The sequence below is a fragment of the Acipenser ruthenus genome, chromosome 9 (genome assembly GCF_902713425.1).
Source record: "Acipenser ruthenus chromosome 9, fAciRut3.2 maternal haplotype, whole genome shotgun sequence".
In the NCBI taxonomy this organism is placed as follows: Eukaryota; Metazoa; Chordata; class Actinopteri; order Acipenseriformes; family Acipenseridae; genus Acipenser; species Acipenser ruthenus.
The window spans coordinates 25,942,273-25,969,402 of NC_081197.1; the positions used below are offsets into that span (position 1 = coordinate 25,942,273).

The following is a 27,130-nucleotide window of genomic DNA, read 5'->3' on the forward strand; positions in this document are numbered from 1 at the left end:
TTACCTGTGAGCTGCATTGTCCCCTGATGCTGTAACTCTGAGGAGACTGCATGATAGTGTGTGTGTTTTTTATTTTTTTTTGTTTTGTTTTTTTATACTATCGACGCATCAATCCATCATTTTTTCATAACGCAAAAGAAAACTCCAACGGGTAACACAAGAATTTAACTATTTACAAGTCCAACATAACAAAGTCTGTGCTCTCTCCAGAGTTTATTTTCTGTTTTTATTCAGAAATATTATGGCATCCACATTCTCCAGTTTCAAAGAACGGAATTGCTGAACACACGCTCGCTCCCAGTTTTGCTTAATGTAATGGCAGGTGACTGTTAAAAACGCTTCTTGTGCCATGCTTGTCCATACATCGGTAGTGATGGACATTGAGTACACTACTGACTTAAATCTTGTCTAAGCTTTTCCTTTGCATGTTCGTGATCCAGAGTAATGAATTTGGAGATTGTCTTTCGACAGGGCATTTCATAGCCCAGAGCAAGATTCGCAATCAGATTTTTAAATGCAGCTCCTTCTACTAAACTAAAAGGTCTGATATCTTGTGTGACCAACATCCACTATCAGGCCAGTTATTTATTTTGCTCTGATGCTTTTTGGATCAACTTTCTTTCCAAAATAAGCTGTTACTGAAGGGGTTGCTTTCTTTTGTGTTTTACTTGTGTTCCCGCTCTCATATTTTGTCGGGTGCTGTCTTACTAAATGATCCCACTGGTTGGTGATATTGCCACAGAAGCTCATTAAAACTCCACAAACAGCACCTTTTACCTTTCCATTTTGTTCTTTTGTAAAAAAAAAAAAAAAACTTCCAAATGGGCACAGTCCCAAAAATACAAATAAACAGACACCAAAATGTCCAAAAAAAAATGTCCCCTGGCTTAAACTGTCCGTGCACAGGTCATAATAAAGAAAATAAACCAATAAACTGGGGGTTCGGTCTTGAGGGGCTCGTTGAGCCCCAATGAAACAACAACAAAAAGCTATTTGACCAGAACAAAGGTATATAACCAATCCAGGTGATTAAGGAAAAAAAACACAAAAAGAAAATATATAAAAGTTGATTTTCAAAAAAAGTAATCCAGCAGCAGAAAAAAAATGGAAATTGGTTATATCTCACCCAGCGTTCAGGAAACAATACAGTGGCAAAATCACCCTGGTTTGGAAATGTCTGATCAACAAATGATTTCCCAATGAAGAGGTAGCTCAGATGAATAATCCTTTTAAATCCCAGGGTAAAACATGAACGGCTTGGTGAGACAATGAACAGTAATCCAGAGGGTGGATATAAAGACTTATAAATCTCTAAAAATCTCTCTAGTTCAAACTCAGCTAAAGAAGTTAATTGTAATTCCGCTTTTTGATATAAACTTCTTTCCAAAGTGCTTTTTTTCTTTAAAAGAAGTAGCTTAGAAAATACTTTTACACACACACACACGCACACTATTCTCTCTCTTCTCTACACAAAAACGGACCCCCTCTTAACCAGTCAAGTGCCTGTAATAAAGAAATTGCCAAATGGCTTAATGAGACTGTAGCAGGGCAGAGCCCTGCCTGTAAATATTGTTGTGTGGTGATTTGGTGGTGGTTGGCAGGGATGGGGTTAATTTCCTATCCCTGCCAAAATACATGTGAGAATGTGGCTGGAGCTAATTGAATAATTGATAATTAGGCTCCAGCCACATGCTATAAAAAAAGAAAATCCTTTGTTTGGTGGTTGGAGTTGCTGAGTGAATAGTTTGGTGGTGTGTTGCTGTATTTTTGTTAAAGGTGCAAGTTCAGTGAAGGCTCTGCCCAGCCTGAACAGTTTTGTGTTTGTTTAACTGTTTTATTTTTGCTCTGTGAGCAGTGTTTTGATTTCCTTTTGTTATTAAACTGCGCAGCAGCGCTTTAACTGCAGTTTCCTTGTCTCTGAGTCTCTTTGCCTGCCCAATACCATCTGGGCCCACGACGCTACCCTGTCACAGAGACAAAGATACTCAACTAAAGTAGAACCAGGCCATTGCTATAAGGACACTTAAATACAATTAACTAGATAAATAGGAGAACAGATGCAGGGATAATTACTAATATGTTGTGTATGGGTGTGGCAGGATGGCTCGCAGTGGTGAGGTGTGGTGACGTCACAGACCAGGAAGTAACTGAATCAAAACAAAGGATGGGTGGGTGAAGCTGAATGCAACGGCCTTCAGCTGATTTATTAATAAACAAAACAAAATGAAAGATTTAAACAAACAACAAAACAGAAGGGCATGAGGGCCAAACGAATCAGACAGACAAACAAGTAAGTGTCGTGCTGGCTAATCCAGCACGTTTTAGCAATTGTTATTTCTGTCTCCTCTCTATCTCCCCGTACCTCCTCTCTGCACCCAACCCTGCAGCACGGACAGCTGCAGGTTCTTATACTCTGGCCGAGGGGTTAACTAGCTGTTAATTATCTTATTACCACAGTCTGCACGCGTTTGGTAAGGATGCATGACTGTCAGCTAGTTAAATAATCAGTAGCTGATCAGTCATGCATCCTCACGCGGCACTTTTATCCGCACCGCAAACAAATACAAATAATAATAAATAGGGGCGGGACACTCCACCACAATGGGAAAACAGAATTGTGACAGAAATATAATGAGTTCTGGTTGTAAATCTCCCTCCCGACCTGTGAGTGCACTAAGCAGCGAGGACAGAGTTCTTTTGACGGGCTGGACTGACAGTTCTTTCCCGGGTCGGGAAGCTGGCCAGTCTGGAAGAAGGCGAGTCTCTGTTGCAAGAACGTATTGACCCGGAGGTAAATAATGTAGCAGCCGCTGATTGTAAGGCAGCTGCATTAGTTTACCAAGGGGTCATGCGTGACAGCATAAAAAGGGGACAGAGACTTGTAATTGGTTCCTTCGCTTGGTTTTCAGAGACGCACGGAACTGGAAGGACCGGGAGAGTTCCCAAAAATAAATAATAAATATTCGTGAGTGTTTTGTTTGTTTTTAGCACTGTTAGTAATTGTCTTCTGTTTGTAAATTCACTAGACGGCTAACACGTCTCCGGAGCTGTCGCCTTGGGCCAGCACTACCCGGAACAACAACACCACAGTCACTGTTATTTGTTATTTAACTACTGCACGCACCCGGACCAGTGATTTGTGTTAGTAGTATTGTGGGAGCGGATAACGTGTTATTATTTGTTTGTGTTTACAAATCGTTATTATTCTCCTGCCGAGCTTTACTCCAGGGGTGTATTGCCGGAGGATTATTGTTTGGTCGCCAGACCAGGATTTCTGTAAAAATAAAAAGAACATTTTCCAAATTGGATTACATTTTTCACGTGTGATTGTTTCTGCACTGCATCACCTCTGCATCTGGTCTTAATCAGCAGCCACTTTGCCACAAGAATATATAAAGATTTCAATAACTTTCAGCATTTACCAGAAAACCTCAAAAGAAAATTACATTTGTGGCATTAATATATAAATGCTTAATACGTTTTCAATTAAAATTTGATAACCTGGCCAGGTTTTCTGCCATCCAATTATGCTGCACAAGTGTAGCTAATGCTACAATTCAAGTAAAATCATGAACTCTTTTTCTCTTTAGTTCCTGGAAAACATTGCCATGAAGTGACCTCAGAGACATCGCTGAATGGGGCTCCGTTCAGTGCCATAACATAATTTTCTCTACATCAAACTGCATCTCTGTGATTCGAAGAAGATCAACTGCCAAACAAAGTATTACATTTCAAACACTTTTATGATTCAAGTAAAATACTTTTTGTTTGTATAAGAAATATCTACAAGCAAACCAGAAGTAAAAACTTTTAATACAACGTAACATTTTGCTAAGATTAAAAAGACAAACAATGCTACTTTGATCAACAATTGAAACAAGATAACACTGCTGATATTGTGTATCTGAAAACAACGACTACGAACGTCGGAACCATTTCAACAGTGACTGAGTTTGTCTACAAGTCTGAACTAACTAATATTACAACTCAACACAAAATGCAATTGAAACTGCTTTTGAACTGAACTTCTTGAAACAAAAATGCAGTCTTCATTCAAAAACAACCGACACTGTTTAACACAGTCACTGTACGTAATGTGCCACGAATCCTGGGGGCACGTGTACGTAACCATACTGAAGCCTGCGTGCTTATGAAAATGTTTGTTTAAATGTTTTATTTGTGCTTGTGTCTATAATTCTGGTACCATGGTTTCTAAATTTTATATTCTTCTTACTTTTGTGATCCTTAATAAACATAATTATGTGTTGTCTTTTTTTTGCTATCTTTGTTATCAGTACTAAAGTAAGCATTTATGATTGATTTGAGATCCTGTGTGGTCCAGTGGTTAAAGAAAAGGGCTTGCAACCAGGAGGTCCCCGGTTCAAATCCCACCTCAGCCACCGACTCATTGTGTGACCCTGAGTAAGTCACTTAACCTCCTTGTGCTCCGTCTTTCGGGTGAGAAGTAATTGTAAGTGACTCTGCAGCTGATGCATAGTTCACACACCCGAGTCTCTGTAAGTCAATTTAGCAGCCATCCAACTACATTCTAATTTACAACATTCCCTTTTCATTTGGTATTGTTAATGGAGCGATCACGGTGTAGTTTGCTTAGAATAGACCATTCAAGTTTTAACTAGGGCCAACCAGGCTACAACTGTCAACTAACTCATCAGCAGACAGAGAGCGAGCAGCGGTGATAGTCTCAATATTTCGGAAAACCTTGCTGTGGTAGAATAATGTATTATGCAAGTTTTAATAGTATGAGCCACACTCTTATTGGGTAAAGGCAATATAGACTTAAAAAGAATGCAAAAATGATCAGACACAGGAAGATCTACTGTTGACGAATTATGAACAGCTAAGCCCTGAGAAATGACTACATATAAGATAGATAGATATATATATATATATATATATATATATATATATATATATATATATATATATCTATATATATATACTACACACACATGTATGTATTGTATAATTGCTTTGGCAACACCTGCTATTGTAAGTCATGCCAATAAAGCACCATTGAATTGAATTGAATTGATTGAATTGAGAGAGAGAGATAGAGAGATAGATAGATAGATATATGGTGATGACTGGATATAGTATGCATGCAGTTAATAAATAATATCAGTAGAGGAGTGTGGCAAAGTGCCCCGCCCCTGTGTGCATTTGTGTGATCTGTGTTGTATGTTGTGTGTGTGTTAATGTTGGTGTATAGATTGGTACACGGGATATAAACGGGTCTGTGTTTCACGTATATTTAAAGTGTAGATTTGTATTTAGGCACGGGATTGCACATCACGCACGTGCATTTAAAATATAATATGTGAACACGGGGTTTCACGTAATTAATTCACGTGCTGGGATTCAAGTGAATAATTAATTAGTAATTGAATCCCAGCACAACAGTATATATAGATGCACATTTTCACTCAGTGGTTGTTAGGTGTTCGGTGAGTGGAGAACGGGATTGGAGACGGAGGTAAAGAGAATAGTAGTAATAATAATAATAATAATAGTTAGAGTATCTGCTCACCGTGTTTGTTTGTCTGTGTAGTCCGTTTTGTTTGTCTTTTTATTTTGGCGTGTAGTGCCGTGTCCTGTTTTGTTTTTGTGCTGTTTGAAACCTTTTATTTTGTTAATAAACGCTGAGTGCAGCCATTGCACTCAGCTCATCACCATCACCGTCTGTCTGTGTGTGTATTCCTTCCTGCTTCCGGTCTGACGCCACCCACTCTGGCCGTCTTTGTGACACGTGGTGTCTTCGTGGGATAGCCGCGCCTCCAAGCGTCAGACCAGGAGTGGTCTGGATTACAAAAAAAAAAAAAAAAAAAAAAAAAAAAAAAAAAAAGTAAGAGCAAGAAGAGGGATGGGGAGAAAGAGCTGCAGGAAGCAGCAGAAGCCGCGGTCACCCCAACCAGCAGTAGCCACCCCACTGCCACCGGGTTCCCCACCGTCCCGAGAAATATGGGACTGGTTGGTGCACCCCGAGGGGAAAATGGAAGGCTGGAGAGACGGCTGCCGGGACCTGGAGGACCTCCTCGGGGCCCTCGAGGACCAAGGCTGGTGCATGGCCTGTGGGGTCCAAGGACACACGGTGGCGATCTGCCCCTTCCAAGGTGAGGAGGAGGAGGAACAGCAGCCCGGGTGTTACTACTGTGCTGAGCCTGGGCATTCCCGCACCAACTGCCCCTGGTACCCCCTCGGACAGCTACCCCAACGATGCCCCATCTGCGGAGGTGAGCACTTCGTGGCCCACTGCCCTGTCCATCAGGAGAGGGAGGAGCAGGGGTCGCCTCAGTCTCCACCACCAGCAGGGGGAGGTAGACTGCTGCTCCCACCGCCCCAACCACAACTGCAACAGCGGCCAGAGGAGCCAGAGAACCTGTTCCCCTGGTGCACCTGGTGCGGAGAGGTGGATCACCGCTGGAGGGACTGCTCCGAGGTGCCACCGAGCTGGTGCGGGCGATGTGAGGAAGGGGGACATGACTGGTCAGGATGCCCCTATGCCAGCTCGCCAGTGCCCAAGCGGAAGGAGCCTGAACGTCCTACGCCTGAGTGGGAGGAGCCCGAACGTCCTACGCCTGAGTGGGAGGAGCCCGAACGTCCTACGCCTGAGTGGGAGGAGCCCGAACGTCCTACGCCTGAGTGGGAGGAGCCCGAACGTCCTACGCCTGAGTGGGAGGAGCCCGAACGTCCTACGCCTGAGTGGGAGGAGCCCGAACGTCCTACGCCTGAGTGGGAGGAGCCCGAACGTCCTACGCCTGAGTGGGAGGAGCCCGAACATCCACAGCCCAAGAGAGGGGAGTCGGTGCGTCCACAGCCCAAAAGGGAGGAGTCGGTGCGTCCACAGCCCAAAAGGGAGGAGTCGGTGCGTCCACAGCCCAAAAGGGAGGAGTCGGTGCGTCCACAGCCCAAAGGGAGGCAAGTCGGGGCTTCCACAGCTCTGGGACCCAAGCCACCAGCAGAGGGAAAATGCCTGCTGGTTCAGCCCCAAGAGCCGGAAGGGGAGGGGTTACAGGCCCAACCCCCTGGAAATTTTTTGGGGGGAGAGGGGCAGGAGGCTGGTGTCCCCCAGCAGCATCTATTCATGCTGCTGAAGGCAGCACGGCGCGCACCAGCCCAGCCGCCACAGCGGAGGGAGCCAGCGCCGCCAGGAGCAGAGGAGCTGCCTCTGCCTCCGCCACCTCCACCGCTTCCTCCACTAGGAGCAGAGGAGCAGGAGCTGCCTCTGCCTCCACCACCTCCAGGAGCAGAGGAGCAGGAGCTGCCTCTGCCTCCGCCACCACCACCGCAAGGAGCAGAGGAGCAGGAGCTGCCTCTGCCTCCACCACCTCCAGGAGCAGAGGAGCAGGAGCTGCCTCTGCCTCCGCCACCACCACCGCAAGGAGCAGAGGAGCAGGAGCTGCCTCTGCCTCCGCCACCACCACCGCAAGGAGCAGAGGAGCTGGAGCTGCCTCTGCCTCCACCACCGCCAGGAGCAGAGGAGCTGGAGCTGCCTCTGCCTCCACCACCGCCAGGAGCAGAGGAGCTGGAGCTGCCTCTGCCTCCACCACCGCCAGGAGCAGAGGAGCTGGAGCTGCCTCTGCCTCCGCCACCGCCTGGAGCAGAGGAGCTGGAGCTGCCTCTGCTGCCCGTACCTCCGCAGGGAGTACGGTGGCCGGAGCCCCAGAAAGGGGAGCTGCCGGCCACGAAGAAGGGGGATGAGGTCTGGAGACCACTTTCCCCAGCAGCAGTTTCGCTGCAGGAGTTCTTGTGGCCGGAGCCCCACAGGAGGGAGCTGCCGGCTATGAAGAAGGGGGAGGTCGGGGGACCACCTGCCCCCGCAGCTTTTTCGCTGCAGGACTGGACCAGCATGCTGTCAGCCGTGCCACTACCGGCAGGGGAGCTGACAGCATGTCCAGCCATGGGCCCACTAAAGCCTCCCTTCCCAGCCCGAGACTTTGGCCTGGACTGCTGGGTATTTAAGGGGGGAGGTGGCCGTTGAGGCCATGTGTGCTGCGCACAAGGGGGGGTATATGTGGCAAAGTGCCCCGCCCCTGTGTGCATTTGTGTGATCTGTGTTGTATGTTGTGTGTGTGTTAATGTTGGTGTATAGATTGGTACACGGGATATAAACGGGTCTGTGTTTCACGTATATTTAAAGTGTAGATTTGTATTTAGGCACGGGATTGCACATCACGCACGTGCATTTAAAATATAATATGTGAACACGGGGTTTCACGTAATTAATTCACGTGCTGGGATTCAAGTGAATAATTAATTAGTAATTGAATCCCAGCACAACAGTATATATAGATGCACATTTTCACTCAGTGGTTGTTAGGTGTTCGGTGAGTGGAGAACGGGATTGGAGACGGAGGTAAAGAGAATAGTAGTAATAATAATAATAATAATAGTTAGAGTATCTGCTCACCGTGTTTGTTTGTCTGTGTAGTCCGTTTTGTTTGTCTTTTTATTTTGGCGTGTAGTGCCGTGTCCTGTTTTGTTTTTGTGCTGTTTGAAACCTTTTATTTTGTTAATAAACGCTGAGTGCAGCCATTGCACTCAGCTCATCACCATCACCGTCTGTCTGTGTGTGTATTCCTTCCTGCTTCCGGTCTGACGCCACCCACTCTGGCCGTCTTTGTGACAAGGAGAAATAAAAATGTCTAAATAAAAGTAACTGGCTCACCCCTACTGTAGTATGTTTCCTGGAGCATAGATTAGATATAAATGCACTAAGATACCTGAGTCTCCATCAGGGCTATAGGAGGTGTTGTCCTGAGAGAGGCTGGTCCAGCTAGAGTCCTCATCACTCTGGGCAGAGTTTCTCATCTCCAAAGAAAGGCAGACACTCTTGCTGTCATCCTTCTGCAACTCTGTCTCCAAAATTTTGACATCATTTTTTTCTCCCACCAACTTAACGGTATGCCCCTGTAAACTAACAAAACTGCTGGTCTCTTCGGCCAGGTTCTCAGCAGATAGCTTCAAGTTAGAGTAGAAGGGTATAAATCCCTTGGCTGGTGTTTCTTTCTCACCCCTTTTTTCATTGCCCTGCTTGCTATCCCCAGAAGGGGATTGAAGATTGTGATTCTGATCCTGCTTCTCTGTCACAGCTGCTTTGTTCAGCTGATTTTGGCCCTCCTTCACCCATTTGTCATTGGCATTCTCGTTTGTGGGTTTGTTGGTTTGCTCAGTCTCATGATTATTGGCATGTTTGTCCTCCTCATATCTGCTGTGTTCATTGTGGGATGTGTCTTTCCTGATCTCAGGGTCCAGTAAGGCATTATAAGGAGACTGTAGATTCAACCGAAGGGGCGTCTGCAGGCAGGTGTCATTAGTCAGGTCTGTTGTCTTTTCCAGGGACATGGCAACAGGTTAGGGATGGGTTTTGGCTAGAGAATGAGACATAAGAAGACAGATGGCAAATTATTTTCAAACTCTTTCACGCTATCAATTACATTTTTTTTTCGTTACAAAAACATAGAAGAGAGCTCACAGGTTTATTCATTAATAAAACTGCATTTATACAACCTTGCTTCCTACACTGTAAATACTGCAGCATTCACAATAGTAAAAATGTTTATGTTTTGACTCCTTGGAATTTGATGAAAAAATAAATCATGGATAATTAGTGCCGAGGTGTTTCAAATATTGTTTAAAAAAATGTAAATGCACATTCAAATATTCTTTAATGTTAAGCCAAGGGGAGACTAGTCTACAGGTTGCTAGAAAATGTAAACTGATTACTATTCTACAGTATGTAGAAATTGTAGCTAGAATGTTGATGGACACAGAGAAGACAATACACAGCTTTCCTATTTACCAGCATTTTTTTCAATATAATAAAATAAACTTTATCCTTAAATATGTATATACAGGATTGTAATAGTATTATTTACCATTACCCTCATCTTTTTTGTTCTGAATGTGTTATATTTGCTTGAATTTTTTTCTGTTTTATCTGTGTAAATAAACGTAAATAAAACGAATTATAAATAGAGAGAAGTAATGTGATTAGTGTTATAGTTTTTGTATTATATCATTTTGAACAGAATTCCTAATTATACCAGGTGAGGATTTTTTTTTTTATCTATAACTGTGCAACAACATTTGCAAGTTGCGTCTGGTGAACTGCAATCTTCAAACAGCTTTAAACAAAAAGTAGGACTCACTTTATCCATTACTATAAGTTGTATCTAATGAAAGCATTTATTTTGACCACTGAAAACACAACTTAGGTAACACACTGTTAACACTTCGTTAGCATACCATTACAGTTTAACATGATAGTTCTAATGCTTCAGCATCGGTACCAAACCAGCTTTTTTTGTTGTAATTTCTAATATTAGACTATAATGCAAACACATTATGTTTAAAACAGTTTATAATAGTAAATCGTTTTTTTTCAAGGAATATAATATTCATAATTTTGTCGACTTTAATGCAACTCCACTGAATCGTGTAGCATTAACTGACAAATTGGTCATTAACTACCAGGAATGGACAGATTAACATTTAAGAACATAAGAACGTTTACTAACAAGAGGAGGCCATTCAGCCCATCTTGCTCGTTTGGTCGTTAGTAGCTTATTGATCCCAGAATCTCATTAAGCAGCTTCTTGAAGGATCCCAGGGTGTCAGCTTTAACTACTGGGGAGTTGGTTCCAGACCCTCACAATTCTCTATGTAAAAAAAGTGCCTCCTATTTTCTGTTCTGAGTGCCCCTTTATCTAATCTCTATTTGTGACCCCTGGTCCTTGTTTCTTTTTTCAGGTCAAAAAAGTCCCTTGGGTCGACACTGTCTATACCTTTTTTTGAATGCTTGAATCAGATCACCGCGTAGTCTTCTTTGTTCAAGACTGAATAGATTCATGCCTTTTAAACCCGGGATAATTCTGGTTGCTCTTCTTTGCACTCTTTCTAGAGCAACAGTATCCTTTTTGTAACGAGGTGACCAGAACTGAACACAATATTCTAGGTGAGGTCTTACTAATGCATTGTAAAGTTTTAACATTACTTCCCTTTTTTTAAATTAAACACTTCTCACAATATATCTGAACATCTTGTTGGCCTTTTTTTTATAGCTTCCCCACATTGTCTAGATGAAGACATTTCTGAGTCAACATAACCTCCTAGGTCTTTTTCATAGATTCCTTCTTCAATTTCAGTATCTCCCATATGATATTTATAATGCACATTTGTATTGCCTGCGTGCAAGTACTTTACACTTTTCTCTATTAAATGTCATTTGCCATGTGTCTGCCCAGTTCTGAATGCTGTCTAGATCATTTTGAATGACCTTTGCTGCTGCAACAGTGTTTGCTACTCCTCCTATTTTTGTGTCGTCTGCAAATTTTACAAGTTTGCTTACTATACCAGAATATAAATCATTAATGTAGATTAGGAATAGCAGAGGACCTAATACTGATCCCTGTGGTACACCACTGGCTACCTCGCTCCATTTTGAGGTTTCTCCTCTAATCAGTACTTTCTGTTTTCTACATGTTAACCACTCCCTAATCCATGTGCATGCATTTCCTTGAATCCCTACTGCGTTCAGTTTGAGAATTAATCTTTTATGTGGGACTTTGTCAAAAAGCTTTCTGGAAATCTAAATAAACCATGTTGTATGCTTTGCAATTATCCATTGTCGATGTTGCATCCTCAAAAAAAATCAAGCAGGTTAGTTAGACATGATCTCCCTTTCCTAAAACCATGCTGACTGTCTCCCAGGATATTGTTACCATATAGGTAATTTTCCATTTTGGGTCTTCTTATAGTTTCTATAAGTTTACATATAATTGAAGTCAGGCTTATTGGTCTGTATTTACCTGGTTCAGTTTTGTCTCCCTTTTTGTGGATCGGTATTACGTTTGCAATTTTCCAGTCTGTCGGTACAAACCCTGTCTCAAGAGACTGTTTCATGATCTTGGTTAGCAGTTTGTAAATAACTTCTTTCATTTCTTTGAGTACTATTGGGAGGATCTCATCCGGCCCAGGGGATTTGTTTATTTTAAGAGTTCCTAGTCCCTTTAACACTTCTGCCTCTGTTATGCTAAAGTTATTTAAAAGTGGATAGGAACAGGTCGACATGTGGGGCATGTTGTCTGTGTCCTCCTTTGTAAAAACCTGTGAAAACTAATCATTTAATATATTTGCTATTTTTTTTTTCTTCGACTATGATTTTACCATTTGTGTCTCTTAGACATTTAACCTCCTCTTTGAATGTTCTCTTGCTGTTGTAATATTGGAAAAACATTATGTACTCACATATACCACCTAGAAAAAAAAAATTAAAAAACTAAAATTACCCTGATAAAATCCATAAGGAGAATTTCCCTCACAATATCTCACACCATTATAGGATGCCCAAAACACTCTACAGTATAAAACACTCTGTTTTGTTTATAATACTCTAGAGTGTAATGAGCGTACATTCAAAACACTCTGCTACACTTAGCTACATACACCGAAAACACTCCCCTCTAACACAATCATATCAATACAGTTTAATACTAATGCGTACACAAATACCATATTATCTAATAACCTCTACCAAAGCTGCGGCTTGCCATAATTCTGTGTGGTCCAGCGGTTAAAGAAAAGGGCTTGTAACCAGGAGGTCCCCGGTTCAAATCCTACCTCAGCCACCGACTCATTGTGTGACCCTGAGCAAGTCACTTAACCTCCTTGTGTTCCGTCTTTCGGGTGAGGCGTAATTGTAAATGACTCTGCAGCTGATGCATAGTTCACACACCCTAGTCTCTGTAAGTCGCCTTGGATAAAGGCGTCTGCCAAATAAACAAATAATAATAATAATAATAATAATAATAATAATAATAATAATAATAATAATAATTATTATTATTATTATTATTATTATTATAAGGCATGGTAATGACCACAGAACGCATAATTATCTCATGTATATGATTCTGAGTCTGGCTGAGACGCCACTGTCAGCACTCCAAAGGCAGGGTTCTGAGGATCCAGGACATTAAGCCTGGAAAACCTTCTGAAGGTGTGAGGAGTGGCCCACACCGCTGCACTGCAAGTGTCAGAGACCGATGCACCCTGAAACAACACCCAATACTTAACAAAACCCTGGTGGAATGACCTGTGACCTTCTCTCGCATCATGACATCACCGCGCCGGCCATTACAGCGACTTCCCAAATCAGCGCTATGACATTACCATGATGGACATCACAGAGCTGACCATTACAGTGACTGCCCATAACAGCGCTACGACATCACCAAACTACAATTCAATTGCCAGAAGACTCTGTGAAGTTCACAAATGCGTCACTTACCAGGAACTCCCCTCGCCCCCTCAGTATGCACGTTTTAATATGACTAGGGAGTCCTCAAAATCCTCAGCCAGTTTCACTGTGTCTTCCAGGGTGTCGGGGTTGTGGCGCCGTATCCATGCTTGGGTATCAGCGCTGACCACATGGCAGAATTGCTCCACAACCACTGCTTCCCCCATTTGCAGGTTGGTTTTCTTCTTGGGGGTCAGCTAGTGTACCATGTGGTCACACAACCGCTCCGCAACTACCCTGGGTCGTATCTCCATGGATCTTCGGTACTCCCGTACCCGGTGGGTCTCTGCCATATAGTTGAGGCGGTGGAGAATGGCCAGCTTGACCAGGTCGTAACTGGTGGCGTTGAGGTCGCTCATAGCCTGGTAGGCTGCCTGAGCCTCCACGATCGGGCACGGTCCCAGCTGGCTTGCCCAGAACTCCCACGGCCATGACGCGGTGGTAGCCAGCCACTCAAACGCGACCAGGTACGCCTCTGGGTCATCCTCCACCATCATCTTCATCACCCGAGCCTTCGGTGCCGACATTGCTAGTGTTCCTGTAGAGGCTGATGCTGTCAAAAGTGCCAGCCCTACCCGTTCAATGAGTGCAGTATAGCGCTCCTCCCTCCTTCTCTCCTCTGTCTCCCGTCTGCTGTCCAGCGCCTCCAGCAGCTCCGTCAGTGCGTTGCGATCCATATCCCGTAACTCACACCACGTGTGACAAAGTGACTGAGTGAAAGCAGGTGCAGGGGTGATGGAGTGCGGTAATGAAACAGACAGAAAGGTTTAATCCGGTTTGGAAAATAGTGCTTTATTATTTTGTTTTGTATCCAAGACCGATAACAACAATAAACAATAATGGGTTTGCAGACCCAAACAATAATAATATCCCACACGTATCCGCCCCACAATTATACATACAGGGTCACCAGTCCTGGGTGAGTGCAGTAGTGCTCGTGGTGGGTGATACAGGTTATAGTTGTGACAGTAGTGGTGCTATTCCGGCTTTAGTGCTGGCCCTCGGCGACAGCTCCGGAATCGTGTTAGCCGTCTGACATGAATGGCCGAGCGGTGACGTCAGGGCAGAAGCAGGAACTAAACTGTACAAACACTGACACCAAGTCTGCAGTTTTTAACAAAAGAAAGACGCGGCTGCGCCGTTTATTTAAATACAGAAATAAAATAAAAGGTTTTAACAAAAAGACTTGCTCACAGAGCAAAATAAAAATGTTAAACAAAAATAATCACAAACACAAAACAACACAGGTCAGGCTGGGCAACTGCTGTCACTGTTCCTGTGTTACTTAAGTTTTGTTTTGTTTTCTTTCTCGCGCTCTCCACTCTCGTTCCTCATACACCCACCTAGAGTGCAGAGAGCTGCAAGCTTATATGCAGGTGACCATCTCCCGTTTTAGCAACAAATTAATCACTTAATTCGGGAGATGGCCAACTTCTGCACAAGGTTTTTAATTTAATTATTCCTGGCAGAGAACGAGTACCCACTCTCGCCTCTGCCAGAACACATTTTAAATAAACAAAACATACGGCGCACGGCTCTCGCCGTCATTTAAATACAAACACAATAATAAATCATAATAAACAAATACAAAATAACACAGGGGCGGAGGGGGAAACCCCGTTCTAAAAATAAATAAATACATTTAAACAGCAGGGCTTACTACTGCCCTGCTACAGCCATCTATTGTGGTGTAACAAACAAGACGATTACAAACAGACAAACAAACAAAAAACACTCACGGTACAACTTTCTCGTACAGGGGGTCTCTCACAGTCCTTCCCAGTTTAATATGCAAAAACCAAAACAAAGGAACAGATTGTGATTCTCTGTCCCCCATAAGAACATAAGAAAGTTTACAAACGAGAGGAGGCCATTCAGCCCATCTTGCTCGTTTGGTTGTTAGTAGCTTATTGATCCCAGAATCTCATCAAGCAGCTTCTTGAAGGATCCCAGGGTGTCAGCTTCAACAACATTACTGGGGAGTTGGTTCCAGACCCTCACAATTCTCTGTGTAAAAAAGTGCCTCCTATTTTCTGTTCTGAATGCCCCTTTATCTAATCTCCATTTGTGACCCCTGGTCCTTGTTTCTTTTTTCAGGTCAAAGAAGTCCCTTGGGTCGACATTGTCTATACCTTTTAGGATTTTGAATGCTTGAGTCAGATCGCCGCATAGTCTTCTTTGTTCAAGACTGAATAGATTCAATTCTTTTAGCCTGTCTGCATACAACAAACCTTTTAACCCGGGATAATTCTGGTTGCTCTTCTTTGCACTCCTTCTACAGCAGCAATATCCTTTTTGTAATGAGGTGACCAGAACTGAACACAATATTCTAGGTGAGGTCTTACTAATGCATTGTAGAGTTTTAACATTACTTCCCTTGATTTAAATTCAACACTTCTCACAATATATCCCAGCATCTTGTTGGCCTTTTTTATAGCTTCCCCACATTGTCTAGATGAAGACATTTATGAGTCAACATAAACTCCTAGGTCTTTTTCATAGTTCCCTTCTTCAATTTCAGTATCTCCCATATGATATTTATAATGCACATTTTTATTGCCTGCGTGCAATACCTTACACCTTTCTCTATTAAATTTCATTTGCCATGTGTCTGCCCAATTCTGAATGTTGTCTAGATCATTTTGAATGACCTTTGCTGCTGCAACAGTGTTTGCTACTCGTCTGTAAATTTAACGAGTTTGCTTACTATACCAGAATCTAAATCATTAATGTAGATTAGGAATAGCAGAGGACCTAATACTGATCCCTGTGGTACACCACTGGTTACCTCGCTCCATTTTGAGGTTTCTCCTCTAATCAGTACATTCTGTTTTCTACATGTTAACCACTGCCAAATCCATGTGCATACATTTCCTTGAATCCCTACTGCGTTCAGTTTGAGAATTAATCTTTTATGCGGGACTTTGTCAAAAGCTTTCTGGAAATCTAAATAAACCATGTCATATGCTTTGCAGTTATCCATTTTCAATGTTGCATCCTCAAAAAAGTCAAGTAGGTTAGTTAGAAACAATCTCCCTTTCCTAAAACCATGCTGACTGTCTCCAAGGATATTGTTACCATATAGGTAATTTTCTGTCGGTACAACCCGTGTCAACAGACTGTTGCGTGATCTTGGTTAGTGGTTTGGAAATAACGTCTTTCATTTCTTTGAGTACTACTGGGAAGATCTCATCCGGCCCAGGGGATTTGTTTATTTTAAGAGCTCCTAGTCCCTTTAACACTTCTGCCTCTGTTATGCTAAAGTTATTTAAAATTGGATAGGAACAGGTCGACATGTCGGGCATGTTGTCCGTGTCCTCCTTTGTAAAAACCTGTGAAAAGTAATAATTTAATATATTTGCTATTTTTTTTTCTTCATCTATGATTTTGCCATTTGTGTCTCTTAGACATTTAACCTCCTCTTTGAATGTTCTCTTGCTGTTATAATACTGGAAAAATATTTTGGAATTGGTTTTAGCCCCCTTAGCAATATTGATTTCTATCTCTCTCTTGGCCTTTCTAACTTCCTTTTTGACTTGTGTTTGCAGTTCCAAGTACTCTTTCTGTGTACTTTGTTATTTGTCCCTTTTAAACGCTCTGTAAAGTGCCTTTTTCGCTGAATATTTTTTGTAATTGATCTATTAAACCATTTTGTTTTAGATTTAATTTGTCTACTTTTGGGATTAAATTGTTTTGTGCCTCTAGTACTACATTTTAAAAAAAACAGCCATCCTTTTTCTGTGGATGTTTTCTCTATTTTACTCCAATCTACTTCTGTTAAGTCTCTGTTTCATACCATCATAGTTTGCTTTTCTAAAATTGTAAACCTTAGCTTTAGTCATTACTTTAAATAAATACTTCAAGTGAGACCATGTTGTGGTCTGAGTTTGCCAATGGCTCTCTGACCTCTGTTTTAGTTATTCTGTCTTCATTATTTGAAAAGACTAAATCAAGGCATGCCTCCCCTCTAGTCGGTGCCTTGACAAATTGCGTTAGGAAGCAGTCATTTGTCATTTCCACCATTTCAATTTCGTCCATCGTGCCCCTCGTCGGGTTTTCCCATTTTATATGGGGGAAGTTGAAATCCCCCATTAGTATGGCTTCTCCTTTTCTACACGCATTTCGAATGTCATTGTATAACAGATTATTTTGCTCAGCGTCTGAATTTGGCGGTCTATAGCATGCTCCTATTATTATGCCCTTTGAATTTGTGTCCATTATTCTAACCCATATTCATTCTGCATTGTTTTCTTTGTCCTGATTTAACACCTGGGCTTCAAGACTATTTCTTATGTATAGCGCTACCCCTCCGCCTCTTCTATCCTGCCTGTCTTTTCTATATAGTACCCACTAATATTATATTTGTCTCCATCACTCTCAGACAACCAAGTTTCTGTAACACCTATCACATCGTAGATACTTGTTAGTGCAGTAGCTTCAAGTTCTAACATTTTGTTTCTGAGACTTCTAGCATTAAGATAAATACATTTAATAGTTGTCTTACCTGAGTTGTTGCCCTTGTTTTGATGTGGTCTCCCTTCTGTTTCTGTTTTTTTTGTTTTCTCCACCCTTCCTTTCTAGTTTAAATGCTTCTGGACCTCCTCAAGGATCCTTTCTCCGAGTAGATTGGTTCCCTTTCTGTTTAAGTGCTGTCTGTCCCACCTGTATAGATAGTCCTTGTTGTAGGATGTGCTCCAATGTTCAAGAAAGTTGAAGCCTTCCTGTGTGCACCACGATTTCAGCCATGCATTTTGATTTTGTATTTCCAGCTGTCCATATGGTCCTTTGCAAGGCGCCGGCAGTATCCCAGAAAATACCAGTTTTGGTCTTGTCTTTTAATTTCCTTCCTAGCTCTCTGAATTTGTTTTGCAGGGATCTTGGTCTGTCTCTTCCAATGTTGTTTGTACCGATGTGGACGACTACTACCGGGTTGTCTCCTGTTCGTTCTAGGAGCTTGTCCACATTCTCAGTGATGTGCTTGACTGAAGCTCCTGGAAGGTAGCACACTGTTGTAGTAAGGGGGTCCAAACTGCGAACTGAACTTGCTGTGTTTCTCAATATGCAGTCCCCAACAATCATGATCTCCCTTCTTTCTGCTGCCTGGCCAGCACTGTCTATGGGGTCTTGGATGTTGTTTCTTTCATTCTCTTGATGTTTGTTTTGGTCATCTAAATGTTGAAATGGCTCAAATTTGTTGGATGTCTGGATTTCTGGTGGATGTGTTTGACGAAGTTTCTTTTTTTCCCTTCTTCTGCCTATCTGAACCCAGCTGTTTCGACTCTCTTCTATCTCCCTGGTGGCTTTCAGTCTGCTAGGGGTGCAGACTTCCATGAATTGTGGGTGTGTCAGCGCCTCAAGCTCCTGTTGCGGTCTCATTTCCTCCAGCTCCTTTTCTAGCAGGCTTAATCGCTGAAGCAAGTCCTGGATCATGCAGCACTTTACACAAACTTGGTTGAGCTCTGTTGGGTTTTCTCGGATTTCCCACATCATGCAGTTGTCACAGATTACTGGCTTGAAGACCATTTTTTTGGAAGTTTAGTTTAGCTTCGGCAGCTGTCAACCTGCTTTCAACTGCTTCTAACTGCTTTGTACTTGTCCACGACTGTACTTCTCCCACAATGTCGCTTCCACACGCTGTCGCTGGTAAGCCTGGCTGCCTTTTGTTTGCGTTTGTGCTGCGGGCTCCGCCACTCCCCCGTGTCTCAGAAGGCCGCAGGATTTGAATCAGCTGCTCCGAGTTTCAGCTTGTTATCAGAAACATACACGCAGCTGCAAGGCTTTAAGCTGCAATGTTTTCTGATTAAAGCAACTCCAGATTTAAAGATGTATTTCCTCCTTTCTGCTTCTAACTGCGTTGTACTTGTCCACGACTGTACTTCTCCCACGATGTCGCTTCCACACATCGGATATGCCGTCACACATGACCCCTTGGTAAACGAGTGCAACTGCCTCTCCAATCACGTTTCCCTTCTGGGTCAATGCGTTATTGCAACAGAGTCTATCCCCCTTCCAGTCTGGCTGACTTCCCTTGAATCCTAGGAAAGAACTAGAACTCTGTTCTTGCTGCTTAGGAGGTCAGGAGGGAGATTTACAACCAAGAATCATTGTATTTCTGTCACAGACTTGTATTGCACAATTGCAAAGCAGTTGCATACCAGGTTTGATGAAGATCTCTTGCAGATCGAAACGTTGATCTTGGGTATAATAAATATAAACACTTTGGAGCATAATATATAAGTGTGTGGGTACTATGTTTGCTTAACTTTAAAATCTTTCTACCCTGCACCTTGAAAGACTCTGGATATGTTTTCTCTTTACCAGCAGCCCCCCATCTCATTTCTCAGAGCGTCCATTTCTCAAGGCAGAAATAAACAGTGGTTGTTGTTACCACTATTTTGGCCCCAAAACTGCCTTTGGTCTGTTTCTTTTGTCCACCGCCGCCACAATACATAGAAATGTTCGTTTGCCCATTTGGCAGGGCACCTAAAAATGTAACCCTGTAAGCTGCTAGAGAATAGATTATGTGTATGTGTGCGTATACAGTGGTCGTCCAAAGTTTACAAGCCTTAATTTATGGAAGTGTCACACCCTGCAATCAATGTTGAATACATGTATGTAGTACATTCCTATAAACACACCCAATTTATGTATGGTAAATATTATTATTATTATTCTTATTATTATTTGTTTATTTAGCAGACGCCTTTATCCAAGGCGACTTACAGAGACTGGGGTGTGTGAATTATGCATCAGCTGCAGAGTCACTTACAATTACGTCTCACCCGAAAGACGGAGCACAAGGAGGTTAACTGACTTGCTCAGGGTCACGCAATGAGTCAGTGGCTGAGGTGGGATTTGAACCGGGGACCTCCTGGTTGCAAGCCCTTTTCTTTAACCACTGGACCACACAGCCTCCTAAATATAGATTGTACATTCCTAAAATCCCCCTATCTTCTGTTTTCTAATATAAAAAAAAGTTCCAAAACAAAATACTGTCAGTTCAGCTTATTACAGTTACGTACAGCTTTGTTTGTGTTGTGCTCTTGTAGCCCTGAATAAATATATTTTCCAGAGAAACAAAAAAATCACCATTTAATGTCTGTGACAGAAGCATACATTGGGATACCTTTGCAGTCCATTTATTAATTGCGTGTCAGGCACGTCAGGTCTAATTAATTTTCACACGCGGAGTTAATTTTAGACGCGCTGTTTAAAAGTATTTTTTCCACAGTCAAACGGGTTTAAATGGCCCTGCATATCAACAAAGCACTCACTAGGCATCTCCTGCCCGGCCCCACCCTTTCGTTCGCTATAGCTTTCACCTATGCAAGAAATAAATAATAATAAAAATAATAGTCGTACATACCGATCAATCATCTCCTGATCACTCGTTTTATCACCAAACTCCTCAATAATGCGATCCAAGTCATTATTTTATTACTATAACATCTCAAAAAAGCTCTGCAAATGTCCGTGTTCTCTGTGCGCTGATTCACAGGCAGCCAGCTTGTTTACTTACGACTGCCCTGTTATCTGACACCAGGGTGTGGCAGTCTGGCTCGCAGTGGTGAGGTGGATGACGTCACGGACCAGGAAGTAACTGACACCAAAACAGTGGATGGGCGGGTGAAGCTGAATGCTGCGGCACTCAGCGTATTTATTAATAAACAAAACAAAAGATTTAACAAAACACAAAACAAAAGGGCATGAGGGCCAAACGAATGAACAAACAAACAACTAAGTGATGTGCTGGGTAATCCAGCACGTTTTAGCAATTGTTTTTTTAAATGATGCTTTCTCTCTCCGCTCTCCCGTACTCTCCTCTACACTCAGCCCCGAGTGCAGAGAGCTGCAGGTTTATATACTCTGGCCGAGGGATTAACTAGTAGTTAATTATCTTATTATCCCTCGGCCAGAGTCTGCACGCGTTTGGTAAGGATGCATGACTGTCAGCTAGTTAAATAATCAGTAGCTGATCAGCCATGCATCCTCACGGGGTTTTTAAATATAATAAATAAAAGACGCTGCGCTTTTACCCGGGCCGCAAACAAAAAAACAAATAATAATACATAGGGGCAGGACACTCCGCCACACATGCCCCCCCCCCTGTGCGCAGCACACATGGCCTTTTCGGCCACCTCCCCCCTCAGTCTCAATGTCCTGGAAGAGGGGGAAGCAAGTTGCTTCTGGGGGGTGGCCATGGTGGAATTTCTGGCACCCCCCAATTCTTAGTGGCCGGCAGCTCCCTCTTCCGGGGCTCCCTCCACACTCTATCCTGCCGCGAAAGTGCGGCTGGGGGAGCTGGTCTCCTGACCTCCCCCCCTTTCTTCATGGCCGGCAGCTCCCCTCTGTGGGGCTCCGACCACATGATCTCCGGCCGCGAAAGTGCGGCTGGGGGAGCTGGTCTCCGGACCTCTCCCCCTTTCTTCATGGCCATCCGTTCCCCTCCGTAGGGCTCCGGCCATAGTGTAGTGACCCCAGGCGAAGCAGGATCCCTGGCGACCCCAGGCGAAGCAGGATCCCTGGCGACCCCAGGCGACGGCAGCGGACCCTCGGGAGGCAACGGCAGCGGACCCTCGGGAGGCGACGGCAGCGGCAGCGGACCCTCGGGAGGCGACGGCAGCGGCAGCGGACCCTCGGGAGGCGACGGCAGCAGCAGCAGTGGACCCTCGGGAGGTGAACTCGGGAGGGGAGCCCCTGGCCATGGAGGCGGCAGCGGGAGCTCCACTTCTCCCTCGTTCCCTGTAGCTTGTGGCTCTCCAGGCGATGTGGAGCAACAGGCAGCCCCAGGCGATGCGGAGCAACAGGCAGCCCCAGGCGATGCGGAGCAACAGGCAGCCCCAGGCGATGCGAGGCAGGCATCCCTGGGTGGTGCGAGGCAGGGCAGGAGCAGTCCTTCCCATGACGGTGGATGTGGAACCAGCAGGTATTCACCCTCTGCTGGTGGAGGTGGGAGGGGAAAGCAGTCCTCCCACAGCGGCTGAGGCAGAACCAGCAGGTATTCACCCTCTGCTGGTGGAGGTGGGAGTGGCAAGCAGTCCTCCCACGGCGGTTGAGGCAGAACCAGCAGGCATTCACCCTCTGCTGGTGGAGGTGGGAGGGGCAAGCAGTCCTCCCACGATGGTGGAGGCGGAACCAGCAGGCATTCACCCTCTGCTGGTGGAGGTGGCGGAGGCAGAGACAGCTCTTGCTGCTCTGCTCCTGGTGATGGTGGAGACAGAAGCAGCTCCTGCTGCTCTGCTCCTGGTGGTGGTGGAGACAGAGGCAGCTCCTGCTGCTCTGCTCCTGGTGGTGGTGGAGACAGAGGCAGCTCCTGCTGCTCTGCTCCTGACGGTGGTGGAGACACAGGCAGCTCCTGCTGCTCTGCTCCCGACGGTTGTAACACGGTATGGTGTACGGTATTGAAAACTGTACGATACAGTATGGTAGGCATGGTATGGTGCACTGTACAGTACACTGATGCACGGTGCAACAAGGTGTGGGAGCACAGTACGGTATGCACGGTACGGTACGGTGCACGTTACAGTACGGTGCGGTACAGTGCAGTGTGTATTACCATGCACAGTGCGGTATGGTTCACAGAGGCACAGTACGGTACATTGCACGGTACGGTGCATGGAGGTATGGTAAAGTAAGGTACAGTGCACAGTACGGTTCACAGAGGCACGGTACAGTACAGTACAGTGCACGGTACAGTTCAGAGGCATGGTACGGTGCAGTGCACTACAGTGCACCTTGTGGTATGGTGCACGGAGGCACGGTACGGTGCACAGTTGGTACTTGCAGGGCCTAAGCAAACTACGCATGACCAAGGCAGCAACACAGGGATGCAATGCAAGAACCTGAGAGCACCTGCTTACAGCTCTCTCCCACTGACAAGCCTTTAAAGTGGTGCCTAAGCTGCCCGCTATTGTGGCATGGGCAGCAGAGCAAAGCTCTCTAACTGTTGGGCTACAGCCCACAAGTTAGTCTGTGCAGCCTGAGAGCCCAGACTGCTGCGACTGCTTAAGCAGTAAGCTGCGCACACCTGGAATAAAAAAAGGGAGGAACACAAATACAATAGTCACAATTTGCTTGTAAAAAACTAACTCCAGCCAGAGTTAAGGTAGAAAAGAGAAAATAAATAATATTAATACTGTGTCACTGTTCTGTGGGTGCAGAAGCAGACCAGCCCGCTGCTGCCGCTGGCCAAAAAACACAAATGAATTATTTAAACAATGTTTTGCCTCAGCGGTTTAGAACATAAGAACATAAGAAAGTTTACAAACGAGAGCAGGCCATTTGGCCCATCTTGCTCGTTTTGGTTGTTAGTAGCTTATTGATCCCAGAATCTCATCAAGCAGCTTCTTGAAGGATCCCAGGGTGTCAGCTTCAACAACATTGAGGGTTAAGCAATTGTCTTGTCTTGAGTATGGTGCGTAGTGGCATGTACAGTACTATTAAGTGCTACTTAGTATGAAAATTAGAGCATTTATAAGGGTGCTTCTGAGTGGTGCATCCAGTAAAAATGCTCCGCATTGAGTGCAGGATGCGCCCTATAGTCGGGACATCGCCGGTTCGAGTCCAGGCTATTCCTTTACCAACCGAGGACGGGAGCTCCCAGGGGGCGGCACTCGGCCAATTGAGTGGGGAGATAGGGCTAGTCCGGTCAGGGTGTCCTCGGCTCACCATGCACCAGTGAGCCCTGTAGTGTGGCCGGGCGACTGCGGGCTTGCCCAGAGCTGCGTTGTTCTCCAACACTGTAGCTCTGAGTGGCTGCATGGTGAGTCTGCAGTGTGTAAAGAAGCGGGCGGCTGACGGCACATGCTTCAGGAGGACAGCGTGTGTACGTCTTCACCCCTCCCAAGTCAGCACAGAGGTGGTAGCGGTGGGCTGAGCCTAAAAATAATTGGACATTACTAAATTGGGGAGAAAAACAATAAAAATAATTGGCGACTACTAAATTAAAAAAATTAAAAAGAGACAGACAAATGTAAAATCGCAGATTGAGCAGCATCTTTAAAACCTGTTCAGGAACTGTCTCTGTCCAAGTCCCGCTGCCGCACGGTTCATTAAAAGAGAAAACAAGTCAATACTTGAATTCCAGACCAGTTGCTTCATTGTGGCATTTATGATAGTACAGTAGAATTTGATTCATTAAAAAAAAAAAAAACATTGTCTACTAAAGAAAAGAAATAAACATAATTGCACCTAAAGCAAACTAGCCAATAAACGTTGAATAACTTCCACAAAACAAACATTGCAGTGAAGCCGTAACATGTAGCTAGAAGGGATCACTTGGAACAGCAGACACGTACGGAAAGCGACCATGACCAAAAAAAGAGCTCCAACACGGGTGAGCCAAAAAACGCTAGTCCTCACTTCTCTTGTCTTAAAACCCCCATCACCCTATTATTATATAAGCAATGAAAAGGGAGTGGCCACTAATTGATCAATTTTAAAATTATTAGAACAATGAACATAACACCTGCCCAGGATTCCTCATGAACAATTAAGTACAGAACATGACACGCTTATTGTGCCACTTCGTTATGTGGGCGTGGCAACTTCAGACCTTGAATCAGGCACCAGTAACTAACTTCAGCCCTCGAATCGGGCACCAGTAACTAACTTCAGCCTGTTCCTTCTGTAAAGCTCAGAGTCCCCATCCAGAACTCGTCGTCTGTTGTCAGTTTTGGGTTCCAACTAAAGTTAGCTGTGACTGGCTGAACATGTCGGCAGACAGCAAGAGCAAGCCCTGATTTCCTCGATGGAAGTGGGCAAGGCTGAGGGGAATGACTGACACTTTGTGCTTGCACAGTTCAAATAAAATGTATTTAAATAAACTGTGGAGCAGCTCAAATAAAGATCTAGCGTACCGTTTTAGGGTGATGACTTCGGGCATTGTGTCTGCCCCCTTCCTGGCTGTCTGGCTTCTGACTGACCCTGGAATGAACTGCCAGACCAACCAGTATGAGCCACTCTGTTCCTGTTAGACAGCGCCCTCACCGATCGGGAGGGAGACTGTTTACTAGGATTCATTCGCTCTCTGTCACAGTCCATTAAAACAGATGTAACCTTCTCTTATTCAGTTGGAAGAAGGAAACATGGCCAAGAATAGTTTGTTCACAGCGCTGCCTTCCATTTTATGAACTCCTTGCCATGTTTGTTTACCGTCTTTTTTCAAAATCTCCAGTGCTAGTGTTATTCTGCAGTCCTTAACAATTGAACATCTCTCTTCTTGGGATCTTCCTGTAAAAACTATTTTCCTCAGGACGCATATATCAGATTCAACTAAAGCCATTATTGAACAAATTAAAATCATACAAATTATAACTGCTCCAAATCCAGTAGGTGCCTCACCAAGCTGTGATTACCATAGCAACGCCTTCAGAAAGGGACTCCCTAGCGTTGTGAGTTGCCATGGTAACAAGCATCAGTGCGACAGCACTACATTGCTCCAGCTTTCTGACATTACGCTTTCACTACTGGTGAAAGACTTGTGACTTTTAAATAATGTCACTAGCACTACTGTGGACTTACATTTATTGAATATGCTTAAATGTTTTTTTAGCCTTTGGGAATTATTGATGAGGCCATGCCTCACTTGCCTTGGTTGACGAGCCACCTCTGTACTCCACTGCCACTTGCTTCATTTACACTCGCTTTCCTGTGCAAAGACCATGTTTTTATCCAGCTATCCATTGCTGATACCTCCCACTATCGGGGAAAACCACGTGGGGTTGCAGCGTGTGACGTGATTCAGTCACCGGGCTAAACACGTCACACGCTACGTCGACACACATTTAGCCACACTTATACAATGTGTGCAAAAGGTGCTACGTTCTACCGCAGATGATTAGCGTTGCGAAATTGGGGACTTGTCGGTGGTAGAAGCCAATTTTTATTTTATTTTCCCACTGACCCCCTGTGATGGACCACAGCTCGGGAACCACTGATTTAAAACAGAAATCCATCTACATATCGCCTTTCTTTCATGCAGTACATATACCTCTGGCAGACTGGTATACAGAACATGTTAAAGAAGCGCTAGACAAGGGAAATAATGTGTCAGATGTCAAACTGGATATGAGAATGGCAGTGATGAAGCCTATTTGCTTGAAAACTAAAAGTAGAGCGGACATTTCCATTAAAGGACTTAAAAAATCTGGAATTGATCTGATGCGAACAGAAACAGAGGCATTGTAAACTGTACCTGTTACTGTACTGTTCATTTTTATGCTAAGCATTTTTTGTGCTTTTTTTATTTTTTATAAAGGATTTAATTAACAGCCAGAACTGTTTATGCCAGACTTGTTAGAAAGTCTATAACAAAATGGTTGATTGTTATTGTCTATACGTTGTAGATATTAGACACCCACCGTGCAAGTATCGCAAAGTCCATAAATAAATTAGTTCTGCACCGTATAAAACTGAACTGATTTTACCAGTGCTTGCTAGTCTAACTGATTAGAAGGCCTTCGTTGTTGTTCTCCAAGTTGCTGCAGTGACATTGTAGATGCTAGTATAACGAGTTACTGTAAAGAAAGAAGAAAACTGGGTTTTTATGATGTGCTGTTTTCTGAATGATGATGATAATAATAATAGTTATAACAATAATAATAATAATAATAATAATAATAAAACAAATTTGAATGGGGATGGAGTCATTGTATCAATTAAATAAGCAATTAAAACTAAGATTAACTGAGATTTAAAAAAAAAAAAAAAAGAATCACGAGATTAATCGCAATTAATTTGTTTAAATCACTTGACAGTATTATATATTTTACAGTGCTAGGATGAAAGCTACTAGCTTTCATCTGAAAC

General features: G+C 43.9%; 1 protein-coding gene across 10 annotated transcripts in view; it reads right to left on the reverse strand.

Moving 5' to 3' along the window:
* apbb1 (amyloid beta (A4) precursor protein-binding, family B, member 1 (Fe65)) overlaps nt 1-27,130 on the reverse strand; it is a 154,106-nt gene that overhangs the window by 119,746 nt on the left and 7,230 nt on the right. For 9 of the 10 annotated variants that reach the window (XM_059029754.1, XM_059029752.1, XM_059029759.1 and 6 more), the window contains exon 2: nt 8,745-9,392. The exons of the other annotated variant lie outside the window; for it this stretch is intronic. In XM_059029754.1, the coding sequence (XP_058885737.1) occupies nt 8,745-9,366 (622 nt within the window). In that variant the 5' untranslated portion in view covers nt 9,367-9,392. The remainder of the gene's footprint in view (nt 1-8,744; nt 9,393-27,130) is intronic. 10 annotated transcript variants of the gene reach the window in all.